This window comes from Pteropus vampyrus, unplaced genomic scaffold (genome assembly GCF_000151845.1).
Source record: "Pteropus vampyrus isolate Shadow unplaced genomic scaffold, Pvam_2.0 Scaffold223, whole genome shotgun sequence".
Lineage (NCBI taxonomy): Eukaryota > Metazoa > Chordata > Mammalia > Chiroptera > Pteropodidae > Pteropus > Pteropus vampyrus.
The window spans coordinates 1,254,974-1,274,747 of NW_011889004.1; the positions used below are offsets into that span (position 1 = coordinate 1,254,974).

The 19,774-nt window shown below is 39.7% G+C and overlaps 1 protein-coding gene across 8 annotated transcripts in view; it reads right to left on the minus strand.

Moving 5' to 3' along the window:
- The window catches only part of NF2 (neurofibromin 2), a 69,943-nt gene extending 50,672 nt beyond the window's left edge, over positions 1-19,271 (minus strand). For 4 of the 8 annotated variants that reach the window (XM_011373352.2, XM_011373353.2, XM_023538463.1 and 1 more), the window contains exon 1: positions 18,688-19,247. In XM_011373352.2, coding sequence (XP_011371654.1) covers positions 18,688-18,801 — 114 coding nt within the window. In that variant the 5' untranslated portion in view covers positions 18,802-19,247. Of the gene's footprint in view, positions 1-18,687 lie in introns of all 8 variants that reach the window. The other 4 variants (XM_023538462.1, XM_023538465.1, XM_023538461.1 and 1 more) reach the window with 3 other exon arrangements.
- Between the last annotated feature and the right edge of the window lie 503 nt (positions 19,272-19,774).

Below are 19,774 nucleotides of genomic sequence, written 5' to 3' on the forward strand. Positions count from 1 at the left end.
ACTGTTGTGCTTCCAAAAGGAGAAAATTACCATCTAAAACCAATTCTTTGTCAGCTAACTCTGCCTCTTTCATGTGAACCAGAGAACACTGAAAGTTATCCAACTGACTGTTTTCTCCTTTTTCCCAAGGATAGATCATAACTAGTACCATTCCAGATATACAGGTGAGAAGCTAAATCATTACGTAAGATGGATGCCTCAGGACATTAGGGCCTAATTCTTTCCAGGAACCAGTCTAAAAGGCATAGATAGGCTATGGTTATCTAACATCGATATGAATTTCAGCTCTGTCTCTCAGCGGCCTTGGGCAAGTTACTGAACTTATGCTTCGCAATGGGGATAATAAACAGAACCTGTCTTAGCAGATTGATCTAAGGATTAAGTGCATTAATACAATTAAAAAGCTTAAGACAGTGCCCTGCCCATAGTAAAAACTCAATAAAGGGTAGTTATTATTCATTCTTACCCTGTCTCCTCTCTTTATATTCTCAAGTGGCACTGTTTAAAGCTCCCTCGTCTTATTTTATTCCATGGATGATGGATGACAGATCAGAAAGGGCACTATCAATTCTCATTGAGCTAACCATGCTATCACTCATTTGACAAACATTTATTGAGCACCCACTACGTCCTAGTCACTGTGCTTGGGACAAGAGATAAATGATGATTCGGGACAAGACACTGTCCCTATTCATGTCTGACAGGGAAGACAGGTAAATGGATAACGAAAACGTAACTTGGTAAATACTAACAGAACAGAGTGCTGTGGGAACACAACTCGGTTCCGGAGGCCCTGGGGGGTGAGGGGCTTCACTGAAGAGACACTGTCAGAGCTGGCTCTTGAAAGCCAGGCAATAGTCTGTCCTCTGGTGAAGGGGCTGAAGAAAGGGAGGTCACGCCAGCTGGAGGGAACAGCACGTCTACCACTTGGGTCCAAGCTGTTGCAAAGTGAAGGAACGTTCTTTGCACTTTTCTAGTATCTGACAAGCAGCATAATTATCCTATCTGCAGTACTGAATGTTCAATGCAGTATTGAATATGCAGCTTCAGCCTAATGCATGTGAAAGCTCAGACTCGCCACGGTTGATTAGGAACAAAGTTGTTCAATCACTGGTTCTGAGCAGTCATGCATCCCATAATAATACCTGCCGGGTCTCTAAGAAGCCAAGACCAGTGGGATTTTTTTTTTTTTTTTAATTAAAACATTTCCCTTTCTGAAATGTGATCAGGTGATCACACAAAAGCTTTTCAGGCTTTGTACTTCTACTGCCTTAAGGCCATTTTGTTTGTCCTAGGGTTTGTCATTTTTCATGAACAGATTGCCAAAAACAGAACAGCTCCTGGTTTTAATTAAATGTTCATTTAAACCTATATCTTTCCACTTGGCCAGTGTTCAAACTGTTCCACATATACCACTACAGCAGCTACTTGCCTCATCTCAGCCTTCTGAAGAACAGGGAGGCTATGAGGCAGATGCTCACTTTGCAGACAGAAAAAAAGAAGTGTAAGGAGTGAGAAAGGTGATTTGCAGGAAGAAGAAAGGAAGGAAGGAGCATAAATCTGGACTCCATGGCATGTAAGCTCCCACTATGCAGGCCTCGTCCTCAAAATGCCCTTCAAGCGTAGAGGCTAATGGTAGTGGGTCTGGAAATACAATGCTTCATGCTTTGTGGCTGTGCTCTCTAGTACTTTAACAGTCTGCAGTACTATTTCATAGATATATACACTTGTGCTTCTATTAAAGATAGATGTGTATGAACTTTATAAACAGGACTAAGTGCTGTCAGCTTGTTATTTTTTTTTCATAGGGGCTGAATTTATTAGCTTTACCCAGAGTGAAGTGCTTGTAATTTATCAACCTAGAATGTTTTAAGTAAATAGCACTAAGCATTTACTCTCTGTAGCAGGAACGTAGCTAGAGGAAGTAACTGACACCAATAACCTACAAGGCTCACTAAGGTCTATTAACCAGGGAAGCATTATGAATAACGTCCAAGACCGTCATCTTAAAATTGGCCGTGTTTAGACTCACAACCCTAAAACTGCCATTGTTTTTTGCTTTCACAGCTTTCACATTGCACTCCTCCCAATGCTTTCCTTAGGCCATGCAGCCATTGAATCCCTGTACTTGCTGATACAATTGTGTAGAAAACCAGCCATTGAATCCCTGTACTTGCTGATAGGATGAGTAGAAAACCAGCCACATGACAGGGAAAGGCCACAGCTAGAAAAAGACAACTTTCTTGAAGAAAGAGAATGGATTTTCTTGCTATCTGTAAAGTGCCTAAGAATTAGGACCCACAGAGAAACTTCAGCTTTACAGAGAAGACTCAAATCTACAAAAAGCTACCAGAGAAGCCAACATTCCATTTCATAGAGGTCTGGGGGACCAGATTATCAGCCACATAGGAATGCTATTTGACTGGCTACCTACTCCACAGAAGGTGAAAGAGAACTGACAAACCCAGCATTGACTTATCAGGGTTTCTCCTAATTAGCTCACAAGCTGCCCCAGCTCTTGCCATAAAAGTTGTCAAAAGATTTGCTTCCTTACAGATACATCAACAGAAGGAACTGAGCCTCCTCAGGCTCGTGTCATGCGTACCGTGTTTACCATTATTCCAGAAATGGAAAACCAAGGATGACTGTGATTTCCCCTGTCAATATTTATCACTAACTGACTTTTGCAGTCACTGTTGGCCTACAATAACTGATTTACTTACTATAGGACACTTGAGAATTTAAGATGCTAATGTACCAGATCCAAACCTAAATACAACTTTATTTTTGTCCACTTTGAAAAAACAGATGCCAGATACCTCAATTTACAAGATAAAAACAATGGAAAGAATTATAACAAATGATTTTGCTGTATAGTAAGTGAATAATGAGTTCCATTAAAATCTATTATTTAATCAAAGAAGATTAAAAAAATACAGTAATACAGGTGTAAAACTGATACTCCCAAACTCAGTGTGCTATCACCATACCACAGAAGCAGGTTCTTATGTCTCAGGAGCTTAAACTGCAAAACTATTGTGCTGTTTCCTGTTGCAATTAAAGGATGCACCACTCCTAATGAGACATTATTTCTCAACATGAGAGAAAAGGAGATCCTTCAAATAAAAACAGTATTTTACCAAGTAAGAAGATTCATTTCTCTGCTCTACCAGTCACGACCCCTATGGTGCTCATCTGAATCTGAGCAAAATCTCACAAACCCGAAACCTCCTCCTTGCAAAAAAAAAAAAAAAATCCCAACACCAATCTCTTGTCCTGTCAATTTCTGCCATAATCAACTATAGCAAGTAATTTTCTTCTCCCAGGCCTCTGATCATCTCTGTCAGTATGTGAAATCTGTTTAAATTATTAGTTTCAAGGCTCTCCACTTTGAAATTACTTCCTTCTTCCTTCAACCAATTGCCCTGCCTTGTTACAACCTAGCCTGTGCCCTCCCAAGTCAGCAAAACTCTGTGCTTCCATTTATCCATAACTAGACCTTTCTAAGATCCCTCCCTTTATCATACTGACATGAGTCAGTATGTACTTTACAAAAAACAGAAAAATGAGGTGTCTGCCTTTCCCCAAATTCCCGTCTTTCCTCTAATTCTGCAGAATTTAAACTCCTTGAAGGCAAGGGCTTGCTCTCAAATGCTCATGCTCATGCTCCGTCCCCCTCTCCCTCTCCCTCTCCCTCTCCCTCTCCCTCTCTCTCTCTCTCTCTCTCACACAAACACATAGACGCACGTGCGCACACACACTTCAAATCTCCCAGAACCCAAGCAAGTGCTGCATAATCTGCGGCCACTCCATAAATGCTGTGGTTGGCTGATGTTGTTGATGATAATGATGATGATAACTAAATGAGGCTTCTGAGTAGAAGAGGCTTCTAAGCAATGATTGCAATGAAACAAGAATTTATGATATTCCTTATTAAAATTCTAATTGCATAATTGGGCTTTCAGGTATATATATTTTCCCCCTTTGGTGACACATACTGATTTCTTCTCTCTAAAAATACCTTGGCAAGGAAATCTAAATCTCAAAGAATCAACCAAGAAAAAAATTTCCACAGAACAAAAGAGACTAGTAAGAAAAAAATCACAGCAAGTTGGGAAGTCACAAAATGGAGGTTTTAAACTCTGATAAGTCTTTCAAAACAAAATTAATTATAGTTTTTTGGGGCAGGGGAGTCCTTATGTTTGCAGCTTCTAGCACATTTCTTGCTGAAGTGGAGAGAGGTTATGGCAGCAGCAGTGAACCTAGAGAGGGGTTCCTAAACACCCTCCTTCTACCACACACAAGCTTATAACCTTGGGTGAGCTATGTAGCTCAACTGGGCCTCAGTTTCATCATCTGTCAATTTCTTATGCCCCGTGCAATGCCCAGATTTTATGATGCTACAAGAAAAAAGAAGACGAGGTGCTTCAAAGTGGGCTGACAGGTGACAAAGGGAAAAAAATATGGTTATGGTGCTATAAAAATAATACAACCCCCCAAAACAAATAAGACAATTTCTGTCTTTTGAATTTAGCTCACAACATGAGAGCAATCACAGCCTTGTCAAATAGCTATAAAACACCCAAACCCGCTGTGTTGGGAAAGTCACTTAACCTCTTTGGATCTCAGCTTCCACAACCATCAAATGGCCTTTCAGTATTTATACCCCCTGAGTCTATGAGCTTGAGGTGGTTTTCTATAAACCTCGTAGTATTTTTTTCATTGGTATAATAATTTTCTTTTAATTCTTTAACATCTCATTCTATAACTTAAAATCATTTTCAGGGATGTAAATGACCCTTAACAGTTAACTTATGTGTGCTTTCCACATTCTTTTCCCTTACTCATGTTTTGCTATTGCTATCTTTTCCTTTCTCTTAATAATCAAGAGTTGACTTATAATAATGAACTCCCTAATGTAACAAAAATGATAATTATAATACTGCTGAAAAACAGAAGGTTTTTAGTACCAAGCATGTTGTTTGATATTCAGCAATTATCAATGATTACGATGCTTGAAATACGAAAAATAAAAATTCTGCAGAGAGCTACAAATAGGAAATGACAGTAAATTCAGTGCAGATAAACACAAAGCTAAATTCCAAATGCCCAATCATGAGGTAAAATTAGCCGACCATGAAATACAACCCATGATTAAGCATTATCCAACTGATTAATGCCGCCTGCCCTTCCCCAAAATTATGGTTTATATGCAGAAGTGCATATAAACCTTCCAGAACAGAGCTAGAGAGCATAATCCATTCATGAAAATCAGCTCATGTGGAACCCACACCTTAGCCTGGAAAGAAATTTTAAGCATTCTGTTTGTTTCTAGCTTATCTTTTGATTAAGTTTCACAGTAATTAATAACACTGACTTTGACAGCATTAGAAGGTATAGGTATGAGTGGGTAGGACTGGTAAAAATTTCTGCAGATGAATGAGAACTACTGTGGGCTTAAGACTCTAAACATTTGTTTATGAGACTTAATCTCAAATCATCATGAGTGGATACTAGATAAATATGCTGTTGGTGAATTTAAAACCACAGATCAGTTCAGATAAGTTTAGTAATTACTCTGGACTCCAGTTTTAAGTGTAATCTGAAAGTCATATTACCAGTTACTAAAACTAAGAGACTAAAACTGGCAAGGTGGATGGGAAAGTCATAAGTAACATAATTCACTAACAGAAAGGTTTTGTGAATTTTCCAAAGCTAGAATTTGGCAAAGAAGCAAGAAGAATAGCAGCAAGCGTAGGAAGAGGAAAAAGGCCCAATGTCTTTAGAAATGATGTGCTCTGACCCCACCTAGCGGTGCCACGGTGATTCCTAAACTGGAACAAGCACCCTGAGTGACTGAAGATTTCATTAAAGATTTTTTCCCCTGAAGTCAGCACTAGTTTGGTAATAAACTTTTACTTGCTGAAAATGTACTAAAATGTGGATTTATAATCTAAATTGGACAAAGCACAAGCAGGAAGATGGAACACATCATCCTGTAACAAACCAGAGAAGCCTCACCACCAGCTGGCTAAAAAGATTAGCAGCTCTGAGAAAACTCAATTCTAGGCTTTTAAAACTTCAAATGCTTTAACTCCTAAAATCAAAATTAAACAAGTAGCAAAGTGTCTTGGACAAAAATGTAAAACTAGAATGAATAATTGGGGAAGTCATAAAAACTAAGAAAAAAATTTCAAAATGACACATTAGGGACAAAAAAAACGGAGAATAATTAACTATGGCAGAAATAAGGAAAGAATCTTATGGATAGCGATCACAGTGGGCATAAAGCTAAATATAGATCAATTATATAGCACATTATAAAAAAGATCCTTAAACAGGAATAAGGTATAAGGGAAAGCTCCTCATATTTAGACTAATTATAGAGTCCAGAGGGTCTATAATTACAAAGGCATGGATAACCTGAAGAAGGTTCAAAGAATGAAGGAGATGATTAAAGGAGAAAATTCATAGTGCCTCTAGCATGAGAGCCTTCCTCTTTGTTCTCACACTCGCAACTCATGATAACATAAGAAGCTAATATTTACCAAGTGCTTACTATGGTCAGGCTGTGGGCAAAATACCTGTAAATGTCCACCTCGTTCATGCTTTAAAGCAATCCTATAAGAAGAATACTATTATTCTTCACATTTTACAGATGTGGCAATTGAAGTTTAGAGGGCTAAGACCAAGGTCACTCATGGAGCACGTGGCAGTGAAAGGCTATTGCCCAGGCAATTTACCTTCTTCAGGACGCCAGCTCTTGTTCCCTAAGAAATATTCTTCCTGTCCTCTACAAGATTTCTCTCATACTTATATGCTCAAATCCTAAGTTGACTTCCTACCAAAGAAGGAAATATGAAAGAGTTGTGCAATGAGCTTCTTCTGCCCACATCACCTAATATAGAATGTTAAAGCCCAGGGCTTTTAAAATCAAGTTCTTCTCCCCTGTTTTTCTGATGAAACACTGAGGCCTGGGGGGAAGAAGAGATGTGCCCAAGGTCACACAAAGGAGCTCTGCCTGGAAGCCAGGGATTCAAACATCAGTTCAGGGCTCTCCGTGGTTTTATACAAGTAACACCCTGACTGCACACTGGGACCAAACGCAGAAAGTGTGCTGACCTCCTGAGCCCAGCTCTGGCCAGGCTATACCCAAGAACTGCCTCCTGCTTGGCTGGCCTTGGGGCCTAAGGACTGGCTCTAGACCTTGGTACCTCCTGAATCTTGGGTCTTAGGTTTTCTGCTCCCTGGCCACATAAGACCAGGATCCCTGGCCTCATTCTTCTCATGACCAGGACTTTGGATTCACTAGACCTTTCTTTAATCTGCCTAGTTCAGTCCCAGCCCCCAGCTAGTTCAGGTATTAGTGTGACATCTGGCCCAAAGAGGTTGCCTTCTAATTGGGTCCTGTTTCCAACCTCTCCCCGCCTACTCCCTAACATTCCAAATCATTCTGCATGCCGACCACTCTAAATCACTCTCCTAGGAAAAACCTCAAAGCTCCCTTGCATCTGATGAATACAAGCTCTTTAATCTGGCCTTCAAGGGCCTCCAATATCTGGTCTGAACCTACCAATTCAAACATATCTCTCTCCTCTCACTCTTCAAACCACAGGATTCCCAGCCACTGCCTTTGCTCGAGCAACACCCACTGATCCACTGACAGGACTGTTCTTCCCCCTGCATCTATGGACATGAACCTGCCTTCAAAGCCAGGGGTAAAGTGGATAGGGGAAGTGCTCCCCATTCGCCCCAACGCACAATAATTCCTTGCCCTCACAACAGTAACACACCTTCATTTGATACATATAGACTCTTTTGTGTTATCTTTTCGTGTGTGTCCTGTTTCTCTAACCAGTTATGAGCATCTTGGAGGCTGGGACTTTCCCCCTTAATATCTTTCTGTGTGCTCTAATCTTTAAATACTGGCTGTTCCAAAATTGAACTGCAGGGGGAAGAAGTGGATGGAGAGGGAAGGGGACTTTAAAGAAATTACAAAACTTTGTATAGCAAAGGAAACCATTAACAAACCAAAAAGACAACCGACTGTTTGGGAGAAGATATTCGCTAATGATACATCCGATAAGGGGTTAATATCCAAAAATATATAAAGAATTTATATAACTCGACAGCAAAAAAAACAAACAATCCAATTAAAAAAATGGGCAGAAGACCTGAACAGATACTTTTCCAAAGAGGAAATACAGATGGCTAATAGACATATGAAAAGAGGCTCAAGGTTGCTAATCATCAGAGAAATGCAAATTAAAACCACAATGAGATATCACTTCACACCCGTCAGAATGGCTATCATCAATAAATCAAAAAACAACAAGTGTTGGCAAGGATGCGGAGAAACAGGAACCCTCATACGTTGTTGGTGGGATTGCAAATTGGTACAGCCGCTATGGAAAACAGTCTGGAGGTTTCTCAAAAAATTAAAAATGGATTTACCTATTGACCCAGCAATTGCACTTCTGGGCATTTAGCCAAAGAGAACCAAAACAATAATTCATAAAGATCTATGCACCCCTATGTTCATGGCAGCACAATTTACAATAGCCAAGACATGGAAGCAACCTAAATGCCCATCAACAGACAATCAGATAAAAAAAGTTATGGTTCATATATACAATGGAATATTTTTATTAAAAAATAAAATCCTACCATTTGCAACAACATGGATGGACCTAGAGGTTATTATGCTGAGTGAAATAAGTCAACAGAGAAAGATAAATACCATATGATTTCACTTACATGCAGAATCTAAGGAACAAAAAGAACAAACTAATCAAAAACAGACTCACAAATATAGTGGACAATTTAGTGATGGACAGAGGGGAAGGGGGTTGAGGGGCTGGGAGAATGGGGTAAAGGGTTAAAGAAGTACAAATTAGTAGTTGATAGTTGGTCACGGGGATGGGGAGCACGAGATGGGGAGCATGGCAGAGGAATTGTAGTTAGCATTAATATGATGGCTAGGTGGACGGCCAGGAGAGGGAGGGAGCAATTGGGGGGATCATTTTAAGAACTATATAGATGTCTGACCAATGTACTTTACTTGAAACTAATTTAAATAAATAATTTTTTTTAAAAAAGTTGTTACATAACTAACTTTTCAAGGTACATGAAAGAGTCTCAGAATAGAGGTTAATCCATTGCTATCTATGTAGACACACTAAACATTATGAGGAGACACCAGGTTGAATATAGTAAAGAGAATTCTGAGCATAAAGCATGTTAAATATGCAACTAGAAAATACTTAACTATTTACAAAATAAGTCTCATTTTAGGCCAAAGGCAAGGAAGTTGAAATAGATTGTGGCAAGAAAAAAAAATTCACTTACAGAAAATGTCCATTTGATTAAAAAAGACAAGCTAAACACCAAGGCGATTTAACAGAGGTTTGTCAGGCACATCATCACTCACCAGCCAAAAATTTAAGCCCACTGGCAAGTTTACAAAACAGTTTGAAATGGTATCTCACATCAAATGCAATAAACAAAATAATGTCAGAGACAAATAGTTGAGTTAGGAAGTTCTTTGAAAGATCTATTTCTACTCTCTTTTTCCTATTTATCAAATACTTAAGTTCTCTCCAGATTCCTAACCTTTTCTCCCCTTTTTCTACTTGGAGCTTTTTATTTGGGTAGCAGAGTTTACTAGAAAGAAGACTGGCCTGGAAGACAGATGACCTGGGTTCAATCCTTGACTCTATCACTTAGTAACTGTGTGGTGGTCTTGAGCACAAGGAGGAGGGAACACTTGAGCAGAGCCTAGGCAAATAAGAACGTCTATGCCAGGAGCCAAGTGTGTTCTGGGCAACGGGAACAGCCAGTATAAAGTAGAGCAGTGTGAAAAGAGCTTTCAGGAAAGAGTGACCAGGACAATGGGCCCAAAACAAAGAGAGTATGTGAGGAAGTGCAGGAGAGGCCAAGAAAGGGAGCCAAATGATGAGAGACCCTGCACTTTCTTTCATGTAACAACCCTTATATAGAACTTACCTGTGCCAGATGCTATTCTAAGTACTTTACTAATAATAATTCAATGTTAATCCCTGTAACAACCTTCTGCAGAAAGAATTATTACAATCCCCATTTTACAGATAAGGGAACAGAAGCATGTGAGAGGATTAAGGACCTTGTCTGAAGTCATTCAGCTGGTTAGGGGCAGAGTCAGGGACTGGGCTCCTGAGACCATGGTTGTAACCTCTAGGCTGTGCTGCCTCAGCAGCCTCAACAAGAAAACAGGGGCTTGAGCTAAGACCTACTCAACTTACTTGAAAGTCTCATTGTCAAGTTCAAATATGCAACTGCTGGCCTCATTGGTCATTATTGAGTTAGACGGTGTGCCCATCTACTCTTCTATTACCAACCTGCCTCTGTCCTCTTCTTTCTCTTTCAGAATAAACAGTGGCTCTAATGGGACTTTAAGCTGCCTATTTACCCTGTCTGAGCCTCCATTTTCCCCTCTGAAAATGAAGCCAATGACAGCGCCTACATCCTAAGTAGGTTTTGACCACTGCTAGGTTGTGTTCACTGCCTGGCCCACGTGGGTACTCAGTAAATATCTGTTGAATGAATAAATAAATGAGTCTCCATTGTATCAAATAAGATAATGTGTTCAAAGCATTGAACATGGTAGCTGGCACACAGTAACTGCTATTCCCTAGCCCTTCTTTCTACAAAAGGGCTGACATGGGATCCAGCGGCCAGCAACACTAGTCAGTAAATGCCCTCCTCCCTTCTTCACTCTTCACCAGCAGGGCTGCATTCACTATTAATTGTCTATGTTCTAGATCTGTAGCACCCGTGCCATTCATAGGCATTACTTAAACCCCATGGGAGAGCCCAACCGATAAGGTAGAGACCATCTTTCCTCTGAAATAAGAAAAGTTTCTCAGTGCTCTCATGCAGAGAATAATTACTGTATACAACCAAGCAATGAAATCACCACCTCTGCCCTCCTGGAGTTTACATCCCAGAAGGGAATCGTTTGCCTAAATCTTGGGGTGTCTAAAATTTAATATCTTATTAAAAACACCAGAGTTGTCCTTCCTGTTTTCCCCTTTCAAAAGTTCCTTCTGTCATGGACGACTTTATGTCCACTTGCATGTTGGAATAATCTGTAATGTTGGTATTTAATCTGATCATATACCCATTTGGGTATGTGAAAACATTTGGAATGCCAACCAACATGAAAAGAGGCTTTCTTTGCAATATAAGATGGCAGAACTTCTCACAACTCAATTTTGAAAAATTTTTCATATTTGGCTCTCCTTACTGATAGACTGAATTATTAGAGTAAAATTCCATCCTAGATAAGAAATAACATAACCATTTAGCCTCCTGGCAAATTACATTCAACACCCACTTTCTCAAAATGACAAATATCAAATCTTTCAAGCGGAAAAATTCTCCAAACCATCGAGCCAATGCAGCAAGTAGTGCAAGGAAGAGATTTTTTCCCCTGTCTCTGCAGCAGAAGTCTAAACTTCTTAACATAAGGTAACATGATATATATGTTAACTACCACTGAAATTGAGTCCTTCTAAGAAAACCACCTACATTTTACCTCAGTAAAGCCAAGAACTCCTCAAGCACCACCTGTCTTCTTTATTTCCCAAACACATTGGCCATCTCCTTGCATTAGTACCTTGCTCAGTTAATGTATGGCATAAAAATAGGGCAGAAGACTGATCACTTCTCAGAAGCTAAGTTCTATCATCTTAGATCAAACTACTGTTATTTTCAAAAGAATATTTGAACATCATTTACAAACAGGTATTTTCACTGGAAATTTGAGGTTCAATGAGATGCAACAGCTTGACAAATCACAACATGGCCGTGCCCATGGTGACCTTAGCTACCAACTTTAGGCCAATTATAGTCCCTTCCTTTCTGCCCAGCACTACACATTCCATGAATCCTTATAACAACATTGCAGGGTCAATAACACTAGCTCTATTTTACTGATGGGAAAACTAAGGTCTAGAGAGCTTAAGTATCTTATCCAAGCTTTAAGCAGTTTAGCTGGAATTCAAGCCCAAGTCTGTCTTATTTCAAAGCCTATGCACTTTCTCCTATTGCTTTGCTTCTTGGTGTGGTCCCTGAGCCAGTGGTATTGCAACACTTGATTGTTAGAAATGCAGAATTCTCAGTCCCACCAAAGAACTACAGAATCAGAATCTGCATTTTACCAAGATCCTCAGTTCATTCAATTATGTGCACATAAAAGATTGACAAACTCTACATTATAACATTCTGTGTCTTCGAATATCACTACTATTATCCCATTCTATAGATCAGTGGTTCCCAATGTGGTGGCGGTGGGGAGAGAGAAGACAGGAAAGGGGAGGCTGTTTTCCAACCCCAGTGACACTTGACAATGTCTTAAGATATTTATGGTTGTCACAACTGGCTCTAGGTGGAGGGTGCTACTGACATCTAGTGGGTAGAGGCCAGATATGCTGCTGAACATCCTACAGTGCACAGGATAGTCTCCCATCACAAAGAATTATCCAGCCAAATGTCAATAGCTCCGAGGTTGAGAAATCCTGCCATTGCTGATAATACTGTCCATCCTCTTAAGGTCTGGGATTTGTTTATGGAAGAATAAATAAGAGGTTTTCATAGAAAAATTATGGCTGAAGAAAGGTCATACAAAATCTCTTTCCCTATGGGTATCTCTCACGATCTCATATTTATCAAATAGTAACTTAGATCAGGGATCAGCAAACTATGGCCCACAAGACAAATCCAACCCTCTGCCTATTTTTATGCAATTTAAAAGCTAAGAGTGAATTTTACATTTTTAAATGGTTGGAAAAATTTTTAATGACATTTCATCACTTGTTAAAATTCTATAAAATTCAAATTTCAAAATCTATAATTAAAGTTTTATTGGAAAGAAGTCATGGCTATTATTTTTAATTTTATCAAATGCTGCCTTTTTACAAACTTATTGAGATATAAGTCATGTATCTTAAATTCTATTTAAAGTGTACAATTTAATGGTTTTGAGCATATTCAGATTTGTGCAATCATCACTACACTCAATTTTAGAACATTTACATCACCTCAAAGAGAAACCTTATACTCTTTAGTTATCACTCTCCTATGCCCACAGCCTCTTTTCAGCCCTAGGTATCCATAAATCTACTTTCTATCTCTACAGATATCCCTATTCTAGACTTGCACATGAAAATAATCATAAATTGTGTGGTTGTTTGTGACCAGCTTCTTTCACTTATGTTTTCAAGGTTCATCCACGTTGTAGCATGTACTGGTACTTCATTTTTATTGCTAAATACCCCATTGTATTGATATACCACATTTTGTTCAGACAGTCATCAGCTGATGGACATTTAAATTGTTTCCACCTTTGGCTCTATGAACCGAAATACCTAAATTGGAGTAATAATACTGGGGGTGGGGGGCTAAAATGGGGTCAGGAGGTCATTAATTAGGGAAGTCAGACTTGTTCATATCAGCACCCAGATGAGGTTTGGACTTTTGTGCTTGCTGTAAAAGTACATCCTGGAATTTAACCCTCCTTGTTCCCATGCCAATGATTACTTTAGAATCTCACCACCTGGACCTGACCAATCTTTTTTGAACTAGCCATCACATCATGTTAAGTAGCCAATAGGAGAAGTTTCCTTTGCTCCAGATGTGGCTTTTGCCTTTATAAGCTCTGCCTTTCTTTGTCTTCCCCAGAGCACATTTCAGGTCTTCCCTTAATTTTGTGTTTCCCAGATTCAAATCCATTAAGACCCCAAGTAAACTTAATTTTTTTACACTGATCTATATGACTATCTTTATGCCAGTACCACACTATCTTGATTATGGTTGTTTTGTAAAAAGTTTTTAAATGAAGAAGTGTTGAGTCTTCCTACTTTATTCTTTTCCAAGATTGTTTTAGCTATTCTGGGATCCTTGCAATTCAATTTGAATTTTAGAATCAACTTGTCAATTTCTACAAAGAAGAAAATTGGGATTCTGATAGGGATTGCATTGATTGTGTAAAGCAACTTGGGAAATATTGCCATCTTAACAATATTTTCTTATGATGCATGAACAAAGAATGTTTTTCCAATGGATCCATTGATTCCATTGATCATCTTTAATTTCTTTCAATGTTTTATAATTTTTCAGAATGTTTTACAATTTTGTTAAATTTATTCCCACATTATCTTATACTTTTTGATGCTATTATAAATAGAACTTTCTTAATTTCATTGTCAGATTGTTCACTGAAGGTATATAGAATTATAATTAATTTTTGTATATTGATCATGTATCCTGCAACCTTGCTAAACTCATTTATTAGTACTAACAGTTTTTTTTACTGGATTCTTTAGAGTCTGTGGTTAGCGAACACAGATAGTTATACTTCTTCTGTTCCAGTATTAATGCCTTTTATTTCATTTTCTTGTCTAATTGTCCTGGCTAGAACCTCCAGTACAATGTTAAATAGAAGTGGCAAAGTGAACATCCTTGATTATTCCTAATCTTAGCGGGTAAGCATCCAGTGTTTCATCATTAAGTATATAAACTTTATACCACATGCGAAAATTAATTCAAAATGGATCAAAGACCTAAGTGTAAGAGCTAAAATTATAACACTTTTAGAAGAAAATACAGGGATAAAACTTTATGACTTTGGATTTGACATAGGATTCTTAGGTTTTTCAGGTGCTCTTTATCAGGTGGAAGAAGTTCCTTTTTATTCTTATTTTGTTGAGTGTTATGAAATACTGCTGGATTATGTCAAGGCTTTTTTTGCATCTATTGAGATGATCATGGATTTTTTTTAATCTGTTGATATGACATAATATATTAATTGATTTGGGGATGTTAAATCAACCTTGATTCTTGGAATAAACCCAGATTATGGTATATAATTTGTTTTATATGTTGCTGGATTCAGTTTGCTAGCATTTTTGTTAAGGATTTTTACTTCCATATTCATAAAAGATTGGTCTCTTGTTTTCTTGTTATCTCTATCTGGTTTTGGTATCAGGGTAATGCTGGCTTCATTAAATAAGCTGAAAGGTGGTCTCTCTCTCTTTTTTTGTTTTTAAGAGTTTGTGAAAAGTTGGCATTAATTGTTCTTGAAATGTTTGGAAGAATTCAGTGGTGAAGCCATCTGGGCCTCTAGTGGGTAGAGACTGGGCTTTTCATTGTGGGTAGTATTTTTATAATTTACTCTCTTCAGTTGTTATAGATCTATTCAGATTGTCTCTTCTCAAACCAATTTTGGTAGTTGGTGTCCTTCTAGGAATTTCTCCATTTCATTTAAGTTATCTAATTATTTGATGTATAACTGCTATTTTTCTTTTGGTTTCCTATGTGTTTCCTGTTTGTTTCTCTATTCCTTCTTTACTACTTGCTTTTACATTCAGTGACTATTTTTTAATGAAGCATTTAAACTTCTTTAATGATTTTTTTCCTGTTTTTTTTCTACATATATATATTTTTAACGGTTACTCTAGAGTTTACCATATAATCCTGTCTTATCAAAATCAGCTTCAGACTTATACCATCTTAATTCCAGTGATATTTTCCAGAAACTCCTCTATAGCTCCATTCCCTTCCCCTTTTTAATAGTATTATTGTTATATATATTACACCTATTAAAGTTACAAACCTGACAATACATTGTTGTAGTTATCACTTTGCCATCTGTAGTCATTTCCTTAGCCCATTACAGCTTTGCTCCCACCCATCTCTTTTCTGCTGTTATTGGTACGTATATTACATACATATTACATTTCTATGTTATAGTCCCAACATATAGCATATGCATATTTTATATAATTGCTGTTTAAATCATTTAAGGAGAAAAATATGCATTTATACTCTTTTATAGTTAAATAATTACCTTTATTGGTGCTTTTTTAATGTGGATTTAAATTACTGAGATCACTTGCTTTTAGCCTTAACTTCATTTAGCACTTCTTGTTAGGTGGGTCTTTGAGCAACAAATTCTCTGTTTCTGTTTATCTGAGAAAGTATTTCACCTTCATTCTTGAAACATCCTTTTCATTTATATTGTACTGGATATAGGATTCTCAGCTGACAAGTTTCTTCTTTTAGCACTTTGAAGAGGTCAACTGTTAATCTTATTGGGGTTCCCTTGTAAGTGCAGAGCCATTTCTCTCTTGCTGCTTTCAAGATTTTCTCCTTGCCTTTGACTTTCAGTTTTTTTAATATATGTCTGTTTGTGAATCTCTTTGTGTTTATCCTCTTTGGAGGTCATTGAGCTTCCTGAATGTATAGGTTATTGTTTTCCAATAAATTTAAGAAGTTTCAGACATTATTTTTTAAAATATTTTTTCTCTCCTTTCCTTCTGGTATTCATGTATTCCCATTATACATGTTGGTGCACTCAATCTATCACATTTCTCTGTAGCTCTGTACACTTTTCTTCATTCTTTTTTCTCTCTACTCTTCAGCCTGCATAATTATATCAATCTATCTTTAAGTACACTAATTCTTTTCAACTCTTTGAACCCCTCTAGTGAATTTTTCATTTCAGTCATTGAACTTTCCAACTCCAGAATTTTAATTTGGTTCTTTTTAATAATTCTATCTCTTTATCAATATTCTATTTGATACAAAAATATCATTACACCTTCCTTTACTTCCTTAATCATGCTTTCCTTTAGTTCTGTGAACATATTTATAATGGCTACTTTGAAACTTTTTCATTAAATCTGACATCTGGTCACTCTCACAAGCATTTTCTGTTGCTAGCTTTTTTCTACTGTATGGGTCCTACTTCCTTGTTTCTTTGCATACCTCATAATTGTTTGTGGGAAACTAGACATTTTAGATATTATAGTAACCCTGGGGACTGGTGCCTGCTTTCCAGGGCATGTTACTGTTACTTGCTTGTTTATTTGTTTAGAGACTGACTGAACTGTTTCATTGAAATTTATTTCCTTCACAGTGTTAAGGCCTATGTTGTTGCTCCTCAGGGAAGTGCATCTTTGGATATGCCCACAGGTTTAGCAGGGCTCTCTTTTTCTTTCCCTGATCACACTCAACTGTTAAACTCCACTAACTGTGGTATATTATTATTTTCCACAATGTTCTGGGGCAACCTTGATTGTTCTTAAGTATTCTTAGGCATAAACTACTCCATACTCTATTGCAAATGAAGTCACTACCTTTGGGAAGAAATTTGGAGCTTAGACAAATTCTCTCTCCAGGCAAAATCTATGAGCCCTTGGTAAAAGTGGGGAGGGGAATATACCAGCCTGAAGTCTTCTCAGTTTGCCTCTCCTGGCTGGAACCACCATCTTACAAGCTGAGGGTTGGGTAAGAGTAATTGGGGCCCAGAATTCTCAGTGTGCCACACCAAGGCACAATCCCCATTTCATAAATAGAAGCTGGGTGGAAGAAAGAAGCCCTATCTTTCAACTTCACTCAGTCTTAGCAACAAGTAATCTTGGGCAGGATGAGAAGCACTAAAGTCCTGCTCCTCCTGGGGAGAAAGCTTTCTGACTAGGGACTAGAGGGAAAGGGAGCCCTGTGTTCTGAGTTGCAGCAGTCTGAAGTAGAATCTCTACCTTGCTGAGCTGAGAGCTGGGAGGGTAGTCGTGGTCTTGGTTCAAATGCCACAAACTCTCACCTTCCCTACCAGATTTTTATGTATTTTCTTGAATGGATGTTTCTTCACTTGATGACTGCCATTAGGACCATTTCCAGAGAGTTGAAATTGTTTTGTTTTTCAATAATTTTTACCAGTTTTACAGGGAACCAGGTCAGTGGAGCTCCTCACACTGTCAATCCTGCCTATAGCTTCTTTTGTGCTACAACGGTAGAGCTGAAGAGTTGAGTAGCTGCAACTGAGTGAGACCTTATGGCCTTCAAAGCTGAAAATATTTACTATCTGGCTTTTTACAGAAAAAGTTTGCCAACCCTTGACTTAGGTCCCTGCTTCCAATGCTGCTGGTTCACAGACCACACTTTGACTAGCAATGGCTTAAATTACTTGAAAGGCAGTACTATACGGGTTAAGAGCTTGATTCAAAACCCCACTTTACCATTTACTAGATACGTGGTTGCGGTATCTACCTCATTGTAAGAATTAAAGGTATGAATAGATGGCACTTAGAAAATATTCAAACGATAACTGTTATCACGATGGAAACTGTAAGGAAAATTTAAGTACAAGGAAGACATCATCTCATCCCTCAAAGAGTTTTTTCCCAGATAATGAAGTTCTGGAAAAGGCAAACAAGTATAGACTTTTCAATATAACGAAATAAGCTTTTAATACCTGAGGGTACATATTATCTATTGAAGTAAAAACTATAGAGCTGTAGCTTAATTTTGACACTGAAAACTAGAATTCGCTACCATTGATGCATCCAGCCTCTCGCTGTTAAAAATGAATGAAAACTTTCAGGAAGTGCTTTGAAACCCAAAAGCTCTAATGAAAAAGGCAGCAATTTATCTTTAATATGAAGATTTGGGCCTAGATGGCCCCTTCCGGTTCTGGCAATCTCTACCTATGCTCAGAGATGATATAAACAGAATCCCTTAAGTTTCCACCTCGACTGTCACCGCGTCAGGGGTGCCTGGGTCGGTGCCGGACCCACACCAGGGCCCAGTGAGCGGGGATTCCTCCAGGCTCCCCTTCGCCGCAGCCCGTCGGGACTGCAGGCCGGTTACCTCGCAATTGAACTCCATCTCGGCGTCCATGGTGACGATCCGCACGGTGAACGTCTTGGGCTGCTTCCTCTTGAGAGAGCTGAAGCTCATGCGGGAAGCGATGGCCCCGGCCATGGTGCGGGGCTCAGGCCCGGGACCCTCGCGTCCCGAGGCCTACACTCTGGGACTGTTAGCCCCCCTGGAGAAGCTGTACAGGCCTCAGGGCCACCATGGTGGCCGGCCAGCAGGAACGGGATCTGTCTGGGGGGCGTGAGTCGCCAGCGGCCAGCATGGGCCGCGAGGACCCTGCCCCGGGAGCGGAAAAGGGGAGTTGCGGGGCGGGCCCTGACGGCCGTGAGGAAGGAATGCGAGCGGGGACGAACGAGGCGGACCCGGCCAGGCGCTCCAGGACTCCGGCCGGGGACGCCGAGGTCACCCAGGGACGCGGCCCCTAGACGGCGGCGGCCCAGATCGCGCGCGCCTCTCAGCGGCTGACGGAAGTCTCGGGGCCGCGCTGCAGCCGGGCGCGCACGTGCGCGCGTGGCTGTCACCGTCCTCACTCTGCGCACCCGCGGGTAGCGTCCCCTCCCTGCAGTTCCCCCGCCAGCTCCCTGCCCCGCCCTCAGGCCCCGGAGGTCACTACTCACGACACAACCTAACAGCGACTACCACTCAGACGCAGCGATTGGCTTAGAATTCTGAAGGAGGCGGGACTTACACTCTCCGTGCCGCCTTCTTCAGAAGGACTCCACCAATTAGAAGTTCCACTCTAACGGGAGGCGCGGGCCTGAGCTCGGCGTTGACTGGCTATAGTGGCAGTCGCTCCAAATGCTTTTGTTAGTAGGGGGTACGCCTACTCTAGCAAAACTGGTTGAGGCAGCGGATCCCGGCGCGCCTTTCCTCGGAAACCACATACAGCCTGGCCCCAGGGCGCAGGAGCGGGGGTTCCTCCCGGGTCCAGTTAGGATCTGTCGTTCAGATCATGTTCGCTCCAAGTGTTACGCCTCAGGGAGTTGTGTTTCTGACACCCGGTGGAAAAATCCTATTTGGCACTTAATAATTATGTATTGACCTCTGTTTCTCAAACTTTTATTTTTTTAAAAAATAT